This window comes from Manis pentadactyla, chromosome 7, assembly GCF_030020395.1.
Source record: "Manis pentadactyla isolate mManPen7 chromosome 7, mManPen7.hap1, whole genome shotgun sequence".
In the NCBI taxonomy this organism is placed as follows: Eukaryota; Metazoa; Chordata; class Mammalia; order Pholidota; family Manidae; genus Manis; species Manis pentadactyla.
Genome location: NC_080025.1, coordinates 120,413,740 through 120,433,374, shown reverse-complemented (window position 1 = coordinate 120,433,374; position 19,635 = coordinate 120,413,740). Strand labels below are relative to the sequence as shown.

General features: G+C 36.3%; 1 protein-coding gene across 9 annotated transcripts in view; it reads right to left on the bottom strand.

The window, feature by feature from the left end:
• The window catches only part of CPED1 (cadherin like and PC-esterase domain containing 1), a 265,711-nt gene that overhangs the window by 222,807 nt on the left and 23,269 nt on the right, over positions 1 to 19,635 (bottom strand). For all 9 annotated transcript variants that reach the window (XR_008998541.1, XM_057504707.1, XM_057504709.1 and 6 more), the window contains exon 3: positions 16,441 to 16,624. Coding sequence is in view for 8 of the 9 variants with exons in the window: in XM_057504707.1 (XP_057360690.1) it covers positions 16,441 to 16,624 (184 nt within the window). In the remaining variant the exon portion in view is untranslated. The remainder of the gene's footprint in view (positions 1 to 16,440; positions 16,625 to 19,635) is intronic.

The window sequence follows — 19,635 nt, the reverse complement described above, 5'->3', positions numbered from 1 at the left end:
AATTCCAATAATTTCCAGATCTAATGATGAACTTTCAAGAAACAAAATGTGACACCTTCTATGTGTCTTGCATCTTATTATTTAAGGCCTCTGAGTAAAAGTATGTAAATATAATTAGAAAACACAGAAAACAATCTTCTTTTCTAACTCTACACTACCCCTCATGTTTCTTCAATAGGTCTTCCTACTGCAGAGGGGAGGATACGTTAGCTCAACAGACACCAACTGGTGGTTTCAATCTAAGGCCAAGAAAGGACCTCACTGGTGGCATGCCTCAGTTAAAACTCGTGCATGTTATCTGGAACTGGACTCTGCAGTTTTCTCTCATTGGCCCTACAAGGGCATTTACTAGAATAGTTGACATCATAAACCTTAAAACTAATGATGAAGAAATGCACATTTTCATGAGTGAGTGGCAGCAAGCCCCAAATGATAGGTGTGACCTGACAAGCTAGGCCAAACCAGTGTGATCCTAAAGTGGGCGCTTTAGATAAGGAGGGACCTGGGTAATGGGTAAACAGGGCTATCACATAAGACAAGTTTCATCCACTTCACAACTTTCTTAAACTGGCCCTGCTCCCAGAAGCCAATGTGATATCAGAAATGTCTCCAGAGGCTTGTAAATATGTTATCCATGAGATGAAGAATATTTAGGCCAATGTGAAACTACACCAAAGACTATTAAAATGTACCACACTTGTGAAGTGTATTGTTCTTATGCATTTAAGAAGCATATTTTCTCTCTCACATATTTAAATAGAATCCTGCAAAATCAGTTTCTTCTAACTGTATAACATTAATTTTTCATCTCTCTGGATAAGCTTGGAACAAAATTTGCTATTTTTCTAATTTTGTACTGCTCAAAATTTGTACAGTAATCTTATTTCCCTTACTTTGGTTGTCCTTACATAAAATCATTTTCGTTACTTTCACTGACATTGTTAATGTTAAGATTGGCCTAAATATTTTATTGTGTTTTGATGCTTTAATGTCTATCAAATTGATTCCTAAGAATAATATTGCTAGCTTAAAAAGTACAGGTATTTAAAATTTTATAAATATTTCCAGATTACTTTCAAAAAAAGACTGTAATATTTCATACTTCCACAACAATGTATGAAAGCTTCCTTTCCTGGAATTCCCACCAGCAATAGGTGATATCATCAATTTTTTATTTTGCCAGTCCTATAAAATGTAAAGTGATGCGCTGTACTTTAAATTGTGTTTCTGTACTTTTTCTGAATTTCACAATCTTTTTCTTTGTTTTGCCATTTGGATGTGTTTTCTATAAACTGGTTATTCATATCTTTTGTATAAAAAATTTACAAATAAAAAATTAGGTTTAAAAAGCAGAATTTGTAGGTGAAAAGTATATGGGGAATTAAAAAAGCAGGATTTAGCATAATATATTTATACTTGATATGCAAATACAACTACCTTTTTAATAAAAAAATGAACTGATACGTCATTTCTAATTTTATCAGATTAAAAATATGTTAACATCTATTTACTGAAGATCCATGGGAATTCGCACTGTTGATCAAGTAAAAATAGGAACCATCCTTCTGTAAAAGAATTTCGCAGGGAGAACCCGTTTTAATATTTTTACCCACTGACCCAATAAATCAGCATTAAACTCAAGTCTCCAAAATGTAGTATAGATGAATGTTGTAGCAAAGTTGTATTTTATAGCAACTAGTTGAAAAAACTCTATCTGTCAAGAAGGCTATAGTTATAAAATTATGATATATGCCCACAATAAAATACTCAAAAGAATGAAGGAAATATTCTTCATACACTTTCAGGAAACTCATATGATATTGTAGTTAAAGGCTCAAGTTTGGAGAGAGACAGTCCTCAGGTCAAACCTCAGCTGTACCACTGTGAGATGTACTGCTCAGTTCCTCATCTGTGAAACAGAATATCTCCCTTATGGAGTAGGAGTGAGAATTTTAATGAGTTAATACATATAAAGTACCTAGCACAGTGCATTTAGTTACTAATCAAAAAAGCTAACTTAAAATGATTGATATGAAAATTTATAAAAATTTTTAAGACTGTATTGATATGGCAAAACTTTTATCATGATATCAAAGTAGTAAAATTTTACGTGTTAAAACATATGGGATGAACTATTGTATAAAGAGGCAGGAGGCAAAGAACAGGAAGTATGTGTATGTGCATGTGTGTGCTCACGTGTGTTATGCTAAGAGAGATGCCTGGAAATGCACAACATTGTTAACTGTGTTATCTCTCATGGGTGGCCTTGAGTAATGTTTGCTTTCATCTTTGTATTTGCAAATATTTGATTCAAATTCTACCTTAAATATACAACACCTTTTAAATGGAAAAACTATTTTCTAAAAATGTGGTTAGAATATGCATCCAAGAAATATTATTCTCCAAGAAAAATGACACTGAGTCTTTTCACACATTGTGTACCTGTAAAATGTGCTGTAAAATCTGCAAAAGTACTACAAAATTCCAATTAACTGTTATATAGAATCTAAAATATATAGAAAATTAACCTGGATCTCTATCAGTTTAAAATTCAAGATTATCTCTGAGGTAACATAGAGTACCTGAAAAATACTCAGTGTGACAGAGTAATAGGATTCCTTTACATAAGACAAAAAAAAAAAAAATCAGTCTCAACCTGCTATAGTTATGCTGGAAACAGCTATGAATTAGAGAGTTCAGGCACCATACAAAATAAGGTCTTACTGTTAAACCTTAATATGCTATTTCTCTAAAAATGGATAAATAATACATAGGAATCCTAGAGCAAGCAAACCAATGGAAATGCAAGCACTCATTATTCTTGATAATTGGGTGAGGCTTCAGATTACTGTGGAATGTGCCTGCCATTTTGACATTCCCAGCATTCTTATTATGATGCAAGTACCAATTTCCAGCAGAAACTTAATCTGTTTTATACTACAGCTGTGAATTTGGATTTCCATGCTCTTTTCCCACCAAACATCAGGTAAAGATCTCTTTCTTAAAACAACCTCACTTATTAAAATGACAATTTTAATCTTGGTGAAGTTTGGTGATATGGGAAATTTCTTGCATATCTAGTGGGAAAGCTTTAATCTTTTTAGGTAGAATTTTCACAACATGAATGAAGAGCTTCAAAAAGGATTCTTACTCTCTATTCTAGTAATTTTAATTTTAGAAATCTATGCTAAAGAAATAATTGGAAGTATGGACAAGGATTAATATACAAAAATGTTGTGAGTGCATTATTTACAATAGCAAAACATTAGAAGTACCATAAATATTTAACAATGAGGAAAACATTAACAAAATTAAATTAACATCAAATAAATCCATATAATACCATTTTATATAGCCATCAAAATAGTAGTCACCAAGTTTTTATGGCATGTGCTTCTGATATATAAGTATGCTAAAAAGCAAGCTAGAAAACTGTTTAAAATGTATACAAATCTTGTAAAGAAACATGTTCAAAAAGAACTGCTTCTGTTGGTCACATATAGGTAATATCCCTCATTCTTTATTATACTTTTTAGTGTATTTTTCAACTGTTCATCTAGCCCCCAAATCTTCATTTTCTGTAAAATGAAAGTCATCTGAAGATACTAAGTTAATTTAGTCATGGTTTCACATAGACAGTGCAACGCAGGGCAGTATTCCTGTCTTCCACAATGCCATCTTGCTTCTCCTTGGGGTCATATAATTATCATTGGGATAAATTGTGTGTCCATATTTTTACCTTGATCCCGCTTTCTTCAAGCAAGCCCAACATGTCCAAAGACAGTTTAAACTCAACTACTTGTTGCTATCATTTTCAAATGGGATCACTGGCCTTGACTATAAAAAATTAAGATAACATGCACCAAGGCTTTGCATGTCAACTCATAATTAATGGGTTTAGCAACTATGGAAATTTACAAGTGGGGCTTCTCACCAGTGTGGAAGGTTGATTCAGGGTCCTGGTGAGGCAAATGGAGAATTGTTTGGTCACTTGCTACTTAAATAGCAAGCAAGCAGAACTTCATGCTTCTGGAAGAAACACTGAAAGAAGTTTGGAGCGCAGTAGTTCTCAGCATGTGGTCCAGGAACAAACAGCATTATTGGGGAACTAATTTCTTACCAGCCCCATTGTTATTGCAGATCTGCTGAGAGGGAGGACCTGGCAATGTGTGATTTAACAAGCTTTCCAGACATTATGATGCATACTGAGTTTGAGAATCATGGACCTAGCACGTCAGTAGATACTAGGGTGGAGCTCTGTCAATACTATGTGCTTTAAGCAAACATTCAGGCAAGGATTCCTTTTACTTTCTGATAAACACAAAATATAGAGCTAGCTGTTAGAGAAGCGGGGTCCTCTGAGAGTCATCTCTGCTCCGTAAACGCCTTAATCACATGTTGGTCACTCTGATAACGAGGTGGAATGCTAAACAAGATTTTTTAAATTCCAAGAGTTCCCAACTCTAAATAAACCATTTTGTTGCATAGATGATGCGATTCACATATGATTTTCATATTTTTCCTTAAAGAGCTGAAATGACATTATTACTATGACTATTATTTAAGAGATTATTACTAACTTACTGGTAGAATTCTTTTTTGAAAACAGAGACATTACTGGCTTGACTGACTGAAACAAAGTCACAGAGAACCTTCACTAGGGCAGCGGCTATGTGGATTCTGTTCTTCAGATGGTTCTGAGCTTTGCTCTACCACATAGTTACTTCCTATCCCACTCCTTATTTTCCCCCTCAACTTCAAAGCAGCAAGTGGTGCTTGAATATCTGAAGGAAAGATTCAGCTATTTTATAGTATATTTGTAGGCTAATTTTGTCAATTGCTTATTCGTTTAATTGTGTCCCTCCTATGTATATACAAGGCACCGTCCTATGCAGAACAGAGGATAAATGGATGAATAAAACATTCCCTGCTTTACAAGAAGTTTATAATATAGGAAGGGAGATGAGTGAACACACAAAAATTATGAAAAATATAACAGGAAGCATAGCCTAGGCATCAGAGCTGTATGAATATGTGTGATGAAATCTCAGATAATCTGTTCACCATTTCTAGTTTGAAGGGAATATATGGGTGAATTTATATATCAATTTGGATTTTAAGAAATGGCAGAAAGGAGGAAATTCCAGGAGGCATAAACCTCAGTAGCAATGCGAAGTAGAAAGCTTTGCAATGTGATCAGGCAAATGTGAGCTGGTCAACTGCCATAGTCCTGCCTGTCCACACATTAATAACACCTGGGAGGCTATAAAAAAAAATATTCCCTTAAAAGTCTCACATAACTTTCTGGAGTGAGGCCTGAGCATTGGCTTTTAAAATTGTTGCTTGGGTAATTTGAGTGTGAGGACAGGTCCCAAAACCAAGCTCCAGAGGAAGGAGGAAGTGTCTGACTCTGCGGCATAGGAAGATTTGAATTCCCTGCTGAGAAATAGGCATTCTTTCTAGGAGAAAATGAGATATCAGTGAGGAGTTCAGCACAGGAAAGTGATGTAAGCAGAGATGTGTTTGTGGAATATATCACATCAGCAGTCATGGGCGTTTATTGTAGAAAGCAAAGACCAGCAGCTGGGAGACTATCTAATAGCCACTCTGATGACATACAGAGACATACAGTAACTGTAAGGGAAGTGGAGCCATGGCTGAGAGTGGACACACTCACCTCACAGGGCTTGGTGCCTGATGTGTGCTGCAGTTGGAGGACAGAGAGGAACTGACAATGAGCCTCAGAGCCCGAGAGACTGAGGGAATGGGGTGTTAGGAAGAGCACCACGGCAGGCAGGAACCGTGGACGCTGCCGGGGCTGGAAAATGATCAGTTCACTTGGGACAGTGGGACACACAAATCGAAACATCTTTCAGGTACCTGGAAAGTCTGAATTCTCAAAGTTCTGCCATATAGGAGTCAGATTAGGCTTCAACATTATTTTGAGGTTATATGCCCAGAAGAGATTTTTTTTTTTGAGATATAATGGACATATAACATTATATTAATTTCAGGTATGCACCACAATGATTGGATATTTGTATATATTATGAACTGATCACAATAAATCTAGTTAACATCCATCACCACACATAATTACACATGTTTTCTCTTATAAAGAGAACCTTAATGATTTACTCATATAACATTATATTAATTTCAGGTATGCACCACAATGATTGGATATTTGTATATATTATGAACTGATCACAATAAATCTAGTTAACATCCATCACCACACATAATTACACATGTTTTCTCTTATAAAGAGAACCTTAATGATTTACTCTCTCAGCAACTTTTAAAAATACAATATATGCTATTATATTAACAGTCACCATGCTGCACATCACAGCCCTAGAACTTACTTATAGATAACTAGAAATTTGTACCTTTTGACCACCTTCACCCATTTTGCCCTTCCCCATACCCTGCCTTTGGGACCCACCAATCTGTTTCCCAGAGATCACTAAATCTGCAGAGTAGAAAAATACCTTAAAGCCTTATCAAGATGGGGGGAAGAAGATAACTGGAGATAAATGTATTAAGGAAAGCTCATATTTGGAGGAAGAACATAAAGGAGGAGTCAGAAAGGTCAGAGAAGCAAGAGAGGGCAGCATTAAGGAAATTAAAAGAGAAAATTCCAGAGTAGCCTCTCAGTGTTAGGACACGTGGTTATTCCACTGGTTTGTACAGTTCACCAAGTGTGGGAAACACTGCTAGATGAGATCAAGGAAACTGAGAAATTAACATCAGTGAATTCAAATTAAAGCTTCATTTACAGTTTTAAGTGTCCTACTCATGGTCAAATCTGTTCTTGCACCAAAAATAATGCAACCATAAGTACAGTGAGTAGATTTTGTAAGAAAAAGGAGGTTCCTGGTAAGTTCTGAGAAGACAATTTTAGGAGGTGGGGTGGGGGTCAAAGTCAGATTATCAAGGGTTAATAAGAGAGAGACTGCTAAGGAAAAAAATACCCACTTTTTCTTAAGTCTTTATTTTCCAAACTGTAGTTTGGAAATCCACAAAGAGATACCATTAGGAGAAAATAACTTTAGCTGAAGAGATGAAAAATCCTAGAGGATAATATCTAAAGGGAAAGTTCAATTAACCTGGGGAAAGTCAACTCTAAAGAAGTAACTACCAAAGTTTCAACAATATTCATAATATGGAGAGTGGAAAGGAAAAGCAGTACCAAAATTATGAGGCAGTCTTGACAATACTGGTAACTGCTCCCAAACTCCTCCCAGACTGAGAAAAACATCTAAGTATTTCAAGTACTTAAATCTGATAACACACTAGCATAGTAACCACTAGGTCTGGAGTCCTCAAACTACCTTTCAGTTAATCCATACTTTGTCACTGGAAAGGTCCCATCTGAAGGAGTGTGTTTTTCTTTTCTGGAGTCTTTCCTCAATCTAAATTTAATACGAATATTATTTGTTTTTACACATTAAATCTGTCATTCAAAGCACAGTTTAGTCTGTGGCAAAACCAAACAAAATTTGAAAAACCATGGAAGTCCCCAATCCCCAATGTTTTCAATCCTAAAGAAACATGGAAAGATCAATGACCTGAAATAAATTGCCTATGAAAATCTGAAATGAAAAAAATACAGAGCATCAACCAAAGTTTGAAAATTTGTACGTTAGAATCACCTGGAGATTTTAACAACTAATACTGAGGCTAAAATGCTAGTTCCATTAAATCAGAATCTCTGGGGCTGGGACCTAGCAAGCAGCAGTTCAAAGCCCCTCAGATGATTACAGCAAGCAGCCAAGTTTGAGAACCAAGGTCTAAAAAGATCAGAGCGAATCCATGTTACCTAGTGCCTGAAATGAGCCCAGTATTTCAACTGGCCATTGAACTTGGTTATTAATTTTGCAACTGAGACAAAACTAGGTGAAATGTGGATGTTTGTTGTTTTACAAAAGCAAGCATATGTATTTCCCAGGAAAAAATCAGGCAAGATTTTTTTTCTTAACACTAAACTAAATAATAGAACATTTTATTTGTAATATGATTAAATAGAATTGATGGTATTGCAGAAAAAAACTTTTCATTGCTGCATCTTCTTTAAGAAATAAAAGTAGCAGAAAGTACATTTAAAGATACAGTTCAGAGAAAGTATCTTCAAAGCTATATTAAACATTTCCCAGCTTTGGAAAATTCAAATACCCAATCTGGTTTCTATGAAACTTAAAAAGATCAAACGATTAGAAAGAAGCTTGGCTTGAAGGAGAAATGCTAGGGATTTCAATAAACATCTGGTTACTATTTTCAACTGTAAGAACTAACCCACTTAAGGAAGCAGTTTAGTTTCTTTGGAGTAAAAATGAGACACTGGCTTTCTGTTCTCTTTGCACAGTGGAGGGTAAAGGAAACATCAGAATGGGGAGGTCACTCCAAGCTCAACTTTTATAAATAAGAAAGCTTTTTGCAAAACTAAATTGAACTCAAGTCCCTGTAGTATAAACAACTCAACTGAGTTAAGGTTAAATAAACATTCCTTGAGCTCTAGTGTGCCAATTAAAGAACAAATTCTGTTTGGTCGTAAATACATCGGTAATTCTATAAGCACTGAGCAAAATAACAATAAACCTGAACACACAATTACTGTGTGTCATAATATAATAAAATAGAATGGTACAGCCTTGTAAGTTTCTTTGATTCAATTTGTTTTTTTCCAGTTTGATTAACTGAAGGCACAGAAGCACCTTCTGATAGAGTCCAAAACATATTACTTGCATAATAAAAAACACATGTCAAAGGTGTTCTTGGTGAAATACTGACAAGGCAAAACACACTGTGCCTTTTAAATGTGACCTTTACTCTTTTGTCCTCCTGCTAAATAGTCAGAAAGCATATTAGATTCAGGAAAGCAGCATGGGTGCTGGTGTGAGGCTGAAAGGGGAAAGGAATGAGAAGGGGAGTTTATTAGGCTTTCAAGTTTTAAATTATCAGTAGAAGCATCTGCTATAAACATGCACTACTAGCCAAACAGGACCACCTCCAGATCTGCCTCCAGACTGATGTTTTCTCCACTCACTCCTTTGTAGCCCATTCCTCTTTTCTGCCCGTGGACCTGAGACTAAAGGCAAAGACTCAAGAAAAGGAATCCCTCAAATTATACAGGTTTAAAATTTTTTCTTACTTCCTTTCACTCTGTATGTATAAATGTTACAATGCAGCTTTTTAAAAAGACTTTGGTGGTTATTTTACTTATTCTCCTGAGTAATAAAACAACTCCTCAGCAGCACCCCTGACTTGATTCTGTTCCAACACAACTTCCTACTTTTTGAGATGGGCAGTTCTATTGCTGGATAACTCTGACAAAATGTTCACCCTTAAACTGGTCCTGATCATGCCTTCTAGAGTTATTACAAATAAATCTTGTGCTCAAATGTCCCGTTAAACTGTGGGAATACAAAAATATTGGTCCAACTACTTGCAGGGCCTCCCAGAAACATTCCTTGCAATTGGAACAATCTATTTTCTTGTCCCTGCTGCAATCGTTCTCTGCTGCAACTGTAGAAATATGCCCTCTTCAAGTATACATAAATAATTCTGACCTAATGATAAAATACACTCTGTATCAGTCTCTTGAACCACATATTACTTAGACTCTACCCTGGGAGCAAGTTAAAAACTTTTGAAAAATATTTATTCTCTCAGGCCACTATTCCACTCTATGAACTAAAACAATGACTTACTAAAGAGTACCTGGATGATATGGAAGAGAAATAATTTGATGGTGCCTCTGTCTTTTTCTTTAGAGAAGTATATGTTATAAAAATGGTAGGTCATATGATCTGTTTTCCTAAAGTAAGGGACTGGAAGAGCTGAAAAGTGAGTATTTTACACTATGCTAAGAAAAAAAGAGAGAGCCTAGTGTAGAGGACACAGATGGGACCTAAATGTCATGACAGGCATCAACCCAATATTTTCTATATTCTTGATGGCAACAGCTATACATGCTTACTTTTATGCATCCTTTAATAGGGAACATTTTTAGATAATGCTATGTGTTCTGTTATTTTGTGGAATATTAAACCCTCAGTGAATCAATGATCACCTCTAAGCAGGTAACCCACAAATCATCTTCCACCCTGGCCTCTCTGCTTGCTCCAGTTTCTGCTAACTAAATCCACATGAAAAACTCATGGCAACTAAGACTGAATATGTTTAGAACTAAATTCATCCATTCTCCCCAAAACCAACAGGCTGATAACACTGGTAAATGAGGTAAGAGAGTCTTAAAAGCAGCAGAAGAAGAGAAGAACTCTGAAAACTGGACACAAGCATTTAAATGCTTCAACAGTGTAGGCTGCAGAAAGCATCAGTTCTCTATACTACTGTGTTCGTGGTTGCCTTAGCCTTGTTACTAGGGCAGATTTGAACATTAGTAAAATGTCAGTGTTCCTGAAAAGTTATAGAAAAGATAAATGGTTTCTCAATTAAGTTTGCATATGAGTTCTCTCAATTAGTTTACTATTTAAGGGACCCAAGTGTTGCTACATTATTTTGTCTGCATTTATTCATGTATTCAATAATATTTATTATGTGTGCCCATAGGAAGGGCATAGTTTTAAGTAATAAGCAGACTGGACATGGTACGGACCTCAAGGAGCTTACAGATTTTTTGGAAGCGAGGGTTTTTTTCCTTGTGTAAATATTCAGGAGAGTGTTGCTGGAATGTCATGAGGATTTGCAACCCAGATCTTTCAATGAACACTTGTAAAGGCCTTGAAAACACCTATCAGATTCATTTATCCCAAAATACCCAGCAGCATCACCCTAATGTTACATCACATAGAACCATTTAAATGTTCCTCCCCATAAAGAAATCTCCGCAGTCTGTTTTCTGTAACTAGTTCCTGACAGTAGTAATAATATTATCTCCCATTTTTGAAGTGCCTACAGTGTGTCAGTCATACAATACAAAGCAGTCAATCACAAAGAGAAAACTGGGGCTTTAAGGGGTTAAGTAACTTGTTGAAGGTCATGTAACCATTAAAGATACCCCAGGACTCCAGCCCATGTTCAGTCTTACTTCAAAGTTTAGTCTTTGTAATTACCACAATCTACTACCTCCCCAAGATAGCAATTACTGTGGTTAAACTCTTCTTACTTATGGGTATATGGGTAATTTAAATCTCCACTTCCTCACTGCTTCTTTTTGAATACAAATAAACTGAAGAAAAATCTGAAATATGCTTTCCATTACAAAAGTAGATGTTTCTTTTCCATATAAACTTTAGAAACAACTTTTGGCAAGTAGCCATTATAAATAAACCTTTGAAATTAGACTAAATTTCAAATGATACACTGATGTGTGGAGCATTTGTAAAAGTGCAAGTGAATGTAAATGAAAATATAGGAGGAGAGAAATCTATTAAATTATGAACAGGGAAGGAAATAGGCTTTTTCTTTTGAAACCTATTTTCCACAACATTAAGTAGTGATCTGTATTTTTCACTCTATTAACCACACCTTTTAATAGTGCTTCCCAAGAACTCAGTTGGGTAAATCAGAGTGTCCTTATTGGGTGGGGGCGGTGGGGAAGCTCTGAAGCAACATTATTTAAAGTACCATTCTTCATGACACAGTATATCAACTTTAATATCAATAGGTACTATTTGTCACAGTATTAACTCCAGCCTTTCCTTGAAATGCCTTCACTATACCATGCTGTAAATATTAAGCTCTCAGCTCATGCTGGAAGATTGTTATATAAGCCAAAAATATGACAACCACTTCACTTGCAATACAAATGTTGCTCTGGCCCTTGACCTATCATGCAACAGTGTTATCTACTTAATAATCCCTTTCAGAAAGTTGTTTTAAATATACTACTTGAGCATGTGGGAGGTTAGGGGAAGGAACTATAGTGTTCTCTTCTTCCTGAGAGTAAAAATTCTATTCTTTCCCTCATTGATCTGGGTACTTGGAGGTGCAAGCCAAAAATAAGCTTAAATTACAGCAACTAAGAGGAATATCCAGTTTGAGCCCTAAATTTATACATCCATTTTGGTAATTTTATTATTATATGTTCGATTGTAAACCATCAAACCCTTTTTGAATGAGGCTTAGTAAAAGTTAAAAAACTATCTCAGTCCTGGAGTTTAACCATCAGCTTGGTATGGGATCAAGTAACATAGAACAAGCATAGATACATGGGTTAGCAAATGTTTTTTGTAAAGGGCCCAACAATAAATATTTAGGCTTTAAGAGCCATACAACCTCTGTTGTAACTACTCAACACTGACATTGTAGAACAAAAGTAGCCAGACAGTACGAAAACCAGTGTGTCGCTACTTTCCAATAAAACTTGGTCTACAAAAACAGGCACTGGGCCAGATTTGGCCAGTGGGCCATAGTTTGTCAACCCCTGGTAAGAAAAATCAATATAATCTTTCACTTTTTATGTTTCTTCTAAAAACATCCCATGTAAAACCCCCAAGTAACAAAACAAGAACAGTTTGAAATCATGAGTGACTCCAACTCTGTAGCCTTTATAGCAATTTGGCATTTGTTTTTCAGAGGACTATAAAAAGTCTCTTGAACCATGTAACTACCTGAATATTACCATAGGAATAGGCTAAGAAGTTGTAGAAAATATTTACTCTCTTTTTAGGCCACTGTACTAGTCCATGTACTAAAGCACTGATTTACTAAATAGTACCTGGATACTAGGAAAGGGAATAATTGGTTGGTATTTCTATCTTTTCCTTTAGGGAATTATATGTTCTTACAAATGCAAGGACTTAAGATTAATTTTTCCAAACCAAGGGATTGAAGAACATAAAAGTATATGCTTTACATTCTGCTAAATTTTTGTAGGCATAAATCCATAAAGACAATTACTGTTGTCTTACTTACTATTCTCAAAATCTGCCTAAAGATGAAATGCTTACAAATACCACTACAGTTAAATCTTAAACAATGCAATGGCATTTTAGCAGGAAGAGTTTTGTACCATTTTATTTCCTAAATAACTCTAAAGATTGCTATTCCTTGAAGGAATAGTTATCCCTTATGACAGTACTCTCCAAAATGAGCTATACATCAGAATTACATGTCCATGTATAATATAAATTTCTGGTCCCCACTACAGACTACTAAATAAGAAAAATACTGGCTGGGTTTCTTTGTCTCCTCCCAGAACTCTGATGGGGTGGACAAAGTGAGTACATTCTCACCACATACTACTGAGAAGTAAATATTATTACTGCCTTTAACAGATAAGAGAACTTAGGCTCAGAGAACTTAACTTGCTTAAGGTCATATACCCACAGCCCTATGGTCTTTCCCAATTGAGCCACCAACTTCTATTGTGTCATTAGAATGGAATTAACTAGGGAAATAACATAATGTCCATAATCTAATTTAGAACCTGAGACTGCTTACTTTTCTTTTTAACAAATGTTTACTGAAAAAGTACTACAAAAATTAAGTAAAATATAAAGCTCAAATGTTACTCTACAAATCATACTTAATAGTGGAATGTTGTCTAGCAAGCTGGTGACCCTTTTACTTTTTCTAATTTTTATCTGCTGCTGGCTTTAAACATTTAAGAAAAAATGAAACGGAGTGAGGAACCCTAAGCTTTAAAGAGGCCGCTTGTGCTTGAAAAGATGGTACAGAAAGAGGTCAGCAGAGGTGACTGGGATCAAGTCAGGAGAGAAAGCAGGTGAATGGATAGGAAGAATAGGAAAAATACATTTCATATTTGTTTTCCTATGACCAAGAATGCATTTAATAAATGTGTCAAATCTGCACCTGGGTACTTAGTAACATTTGTGGGAGTATGTATATTGTTTCTAATGTAATATTTTCAAATTTCAGATTAGCAAACAGCAGAAACTGCAATAGCAAAGTGAAAAATAGGTGGGTAGGTATCCAGATCATTCTCAATTGTTTCTACTTCCCCCAAGCTTCTCAACATGGGGAAATTAAGTTTAAATGTGCCAATATAGCATCGTAATTTCTGCTGTTGTACATGTGGTAAAATAAGCATAAAGTGACTATGTAAAACTAAAGCAAAAGAAATCTTACAAGAATCAAATTTCTAGAAAACACTTTTTGTAGTAGGTCCCACAATTCAAACATAATTTGTAGATTATATTTGTGGCCCTGGAAAATAAGCTACAAAAAAAAAATGTGTTCTTTTTTTTCTTCTGTATTTTAGATAATAGAGGAAATGTTAGATTACAGTCACCGAACTTTTTTATTTCAGGTATTCAGCGTACATTGCTCTCATAGTGAAAACTGCAAAATCAAATGAAAAACCCAGAATCGATTTTCCGTACTTGTGAAATTACTATTCTTTCTTAGGCCTATCCAGGAATAATATTACACAGAGTAAAAGAATACCAAGAAAGAGTTAAAAAGTAGATGTTTTCAAAAACCGAGGGAATGTGAGGAAAGGCAGCCAAATCAGCATTTACGCTGACAAATTCTGGTGATGCCATCTGTTAACTTGTGCTACTGGGCCCAGCAGCTCCTTTGGCTGCCAGATTCTACAGCCTTCAGGCTGTCTGCACTTTCTTGATATTTGGAAGATGAAAACTAATCCTCCTTTTTCTTGTAAAACTGACCTAAGGATATCCAGGGAGAGAGGACACATATTCCTTCTGTTTTGCAACTGGAGAAAATTGAAAACTGAAATTGAATAGATGTTGGAAAGCACAGATAATCCATGTTGAGCGCATACACAGTCAGTATCAGCACCCAGGAGGCAGAGGAATATAGAAATTTCAGACAATAGTGGTGTGTTATCAGGGCCAATGCTTTGCATGACTCTAGAAGCACAGCTCACGTGGCATGCAGGCGGTGGTTATACAATCATCTGGTTTAGGCTAAAATATTTTGTGGCATGAGAGGGAGACTAAATGTTTTATATCTTTCCTTAACACTGACAGCTGTTCTGATAAATGGTTTCCTGACAATGCAATTTATGGATGGTCCAGAATTTTAGGTTGGTCCTTCTTAATAGAAACAACTCAGTAAGGTGTATAAAGTATGTTTCCAGCCCTCTTTGATATTCCAGGGCTTTGACCTTCCCTTTTGTTTTTCATTTGCTTCCAGAAGCCCAGTGTTCTAGATTTCAATATTATTCTTAGGGGACAGGGACCAGCTAAAGTAGACCTTTTTGGACTCTACTCCCTGGGAGCTATGCTAGTTCAGTAGCTTACAACTTTACTGCCCATGTAGTAAAAGGTGACCATAGCTGAATGCCCCCCTCCCCAACCTCTTTCACTCACCCACATTAAGCAGTATGTTAAAGAGCAAGAGGGCACCTAACTGAAGAAGTGCTATGAGGAGGGCAAGATTGTTTCAATTTAATTCAAAAATGAAAATTATGGTAGCACCAGGATGTGACTATTTTCTCCCAAAGGAAACCACCACTGAGATTAGTAGTTGAGATGCAAACTGCTTTTCCTCCCCTCCCTTTTGATAAATCAGAAACCAGATACATTGTGTCATCACAAAGAGAAAAATCTGATTGGCTCATGCTAAATAGCTGTGGCACATCCTCATAGCTCTTACAATGCTAGCACAGTGCAGGATAATGGACCAGAGGAGGGAGTGGGTCAACAAGGTGGTGAAGAGGAGGAGCACAGAAGTGAGGACTGGAACACAGGGCTCAAAATCCTGCCCTTCCCTCAAGCCAGGTTGAACATACAGGGCGCATTGCTTCACTAAGTTGCCTCAGTTTCCTCTTCTAGAATACTGTAAGTGGGTGGGGGGGATTAATATTTCTTAATTTTCGGGTACTTAGGGGGCCACAGTGAGGATTAAATGAGATCAAGAATGCAGAATACAACATGGTATCTGTTACATGGCTAGTTGCTCATAAATGTTAGCTGTTATTGTTACTGCCTGTTTTAACCCTCATCATCTACTCAACTTTCTTCTCAAATAACTTCTTTAAAAACTTGTCTTCTATTTTTCACTTCAACTAGTAGAAATAAGAGGACTTGACTAGTAACGGTGTGTGTGATAAATATTCACGCTTGTTTCACATTTTAGAGCTAATCTGTGAATCACATTTAAGCTGGCTTCTCGCAAGAATTTCCAGCATGTTCTACTTGCAGTCAGATGAAGTGGCAATTTTCTTAAAATATGGAGCAGTTTGGTGTTGGGCAGAACATGTATTCAGGCTCATAAACATAAACATTTTTTATGTAGCATTTAAACATGAACTATGCAACTCTAAAATGCTACAAAAATGCAAACAAAATAATTTCAGGAATAAAGAAATAGAGCTAAAGAAAAATTGAGAGGATGTAGAAAAGCAGCCAAGTTTTCTATGACACAAAAAAGTTGAGCATGGGTAAAAATTTGTTTCTGTGAATATTTTTTAGAGGAAGATAAAAGCATGTTCTAGAAATTAACATTCTATGTCAAGCAACTTTGGTAATTACTTAGTCTGACCTTTTTCCAGCAGCCCCAGTCCAAGGCCACCACTGAGCCTTTCTTCAGTGATGACAACTGTAAAGTGGTGTTGTGTGAGAATGCGCTGGTGGAGCTTCAGCTCCATTCTGCTGTAGGAAGCAGGCCTGTAGAGTATGGCCCTTCTGCCGCGGCTGCCAAAGTGTGTCTCAATGGATTCTTCCATCTGAAAAAGAGAGAAGGCATCAAAATTCAAGAGGAAAAAGTAGCACATCATTAATGCAAATCAAGGTCCATTCAGAAAGTCACCCTTTAACTTGTTCTGTAGAATTGAAAGATACTCTCTAAAAGGCTGACAAGGACAAAGGTGACCTCATATGCAAGAATCGAAGGTGAAATGAATTTTTCCCCACTGTTAGGGAAAGATGAAAATTTTAGGCCATTAAAATATAGAGCTCCTAGAGGAATACTGCTGCATAGAAATTCAGAGCTCAACTGTAGCTGAAAATATAAATTAATAGCAATGACTTTCATCGGCACTGTGCTTTTATAAAGTAGTTCCAGCTACATTATCTTTAAACAGTTCTTTTAGGCAAACAGTGGAGGAAACAGACTCAGAGAGGATGGATTTTGTGCCAGGACGTGTTCAGGAAGAGCCAGCACTGAGAAGCAATCTTAGAGCTTTTTGGGCATACAGTGCTGCTGTTTCTCTCAGTTAGGATGCAGCAATTTGAATGCACGTCACTGAGGCCAGGTGGATCTCTGTGAGAAGAGGAGGGCGACTGAAGTGTCATAATTTTAGGTCCTTCTTTCAGTAACTTGTTGCTCCTCCAAATAAACCTCCTTGTCACGACATTTGAAATTTCACTGGCAAAAAGGAATTTTTTAACTGACAAGTAGAAGGAATGCTGACATTGAATTCATTTAAAGTTTAATGGCAAATATTGGATATTTTCCTCATAACGTGAGAGTAAACATTGATAAAGTAGGCTTTTTTTATTATTGGAAGGAGCCATGAGATTGGATGGAGGGGGAACAAACAATGGCACAGGCCAAAGAAGAGGAGACAAAGGAGTTGAAGGAGGAAGATGAAGTGGAAGAGGCAAAAAAACAAAATTGGGGATCCGAATTAGTTTTAGGGGCAGCTCTGAATCAAACTGTCCACTTTACAGATCTAAAACACAACATGTAATGTGTCTTCCCACTGCTTAAAACTTCTTAATTATTTTCCATTAGTGATAGAATCAATTCCACATCTTCAACAAGGAATACAAGGCCATTCAGATTTAGAACCTATCTTCCTTCTCTGGTTATATCATCTTAACCATTTCCATTCCTGATCTCATCCACATACCACTGCTCCTTCATACACATACCATTGTCACTGGGCCTTCTACCTATAATTCTTTCCTCTCTCTCCATTCATCCACACTAGCAAACTCCAAATCAAACATTACCTCTTTTGGAAAGTTTTAATTGGAATACATCCTTCCCTTTGAATTTATGAAAGGAAATGTGCATCTCTCCCTGATGTGAAATCTTTAACTGGTAGCCTGCATGGCCTGTGTGTCTTCAGTACACATAGTATGTGCTTAAGAGATGAAAGTATCTAGCATATTAATGAATTATAGTGCTCTATCAAGATCTTTGAAGATATGAATGGAAAGAAAGAAGAAACAGATTTAGATTGTAAACCCTTTGAGGGAAGGAACCATATCCTAGTTTTCATTGTATATACAAGTTATCATTTTCTGTGAATGAATAAACAAAACATAGTGTAGTGTAGGAGGATATGAACTCTGGAGCCAGACCACTGGGTTTGAATCCCCTGTCTCCCCCAGCTATTTGTGTGACCTTGGATAATACCTTCATTCTAAGGGTGCTGGGAGGATTAAAGAGTTAATATTTGTAAAGGGCTTAGAACTGTGCCTGGCATATAGGAAGCACTACATATGTATTTTCAAAATAATAATATATCATAAAAAGCAAAGGGCAAAACTGTTTCTGCTTCTGAGCTTTGCCTGGTACATGCTAACATAGGTGCCCAATAAACATGTGATGAATATAATGGAAAAGAATAGAACACTAGCCAATCACAACTTCTATGCAAATCATGATGATTCAATATTTTCCCCAGTTAAAGGATACTGCATTTTACTAATAATGAAATTATTCAAACTCAAGAATTTAACTGCAAATTGGGACATGATTCCCTAGCAAATGTTGCAATTGGTTGCAATGATAAACTTACAAGAAGGAATATCTGAAATCAAACACAGGTTACATACGCCTTTGGACCCAGGAGTTAGAGGGAACCAGTAACGCATAGGAGGCCAAAATAAACAAACATGCGTCTAGGTGAAAGGGGAAGACAGATGTTTCCAAATATATCGATGTCACTCAAGCAAAATGCACAGTGCCCAGAATTCCCTTCTCATATTATTTTCTTTCATAATCACAGGATGCTCCTCTCCATTACAGCTGGCTCAAGAATGGCAGTGATTGCACAAGAGGAGAGTATATTTTCAAACTTTAAGTTATTATTATTTTGAAAGATGCCATCCCTCCCTTCCCCTCAACCAGGATCAGTTTAAGCAAGAGCTTACTTACCAATGTAGCACTTACCAATATATCTTATATAGACATATTCTAAATAAAGTATAATCACTGGCTATATTTCACAATAGCCTTTATAACATAGATAGAAATTTTAACTCACATATCAGACTACAGAGAATAAATAGGAAGTGAGCTTATCAGTTCAATTATGCTGTATTATCCGGAAATATAAACTGTTCCTGTCCTTGTAATATTTATAACACACTGTATCAGCAGAATGGCCCAATACCAAGGGGCAAGGACAGTTTTAGCTGGTCCAACAACAGGTGCACACACTGCGTATGTGAAATAAAAACTAAGTGAACAATTAAGTTAGCCGCACCAGCACATGCAGGATTATTCAAAGGCAAAGCAGCAGTTTTGGAAATGAGAGCTCCTGATTACTCCTACAATTTAGGAAATACATTTTTAGTGGAAGAATACATTCAACCTGGCCACTACTATAACAACTGAGCTTTATACTTGCAAGCCTGTTGAGGAGAATTCAGAAAAGAATGAGTGTTCCTGGATGGTAACACCGAATCACTTCCCTCTCTCCCTTCCTCTTGAGAGATCTGCAAGCAAGTCCTTGAGAAATCACTTTGTTAGACTACAAGAAAGTTGTTTTAAAACTGAACA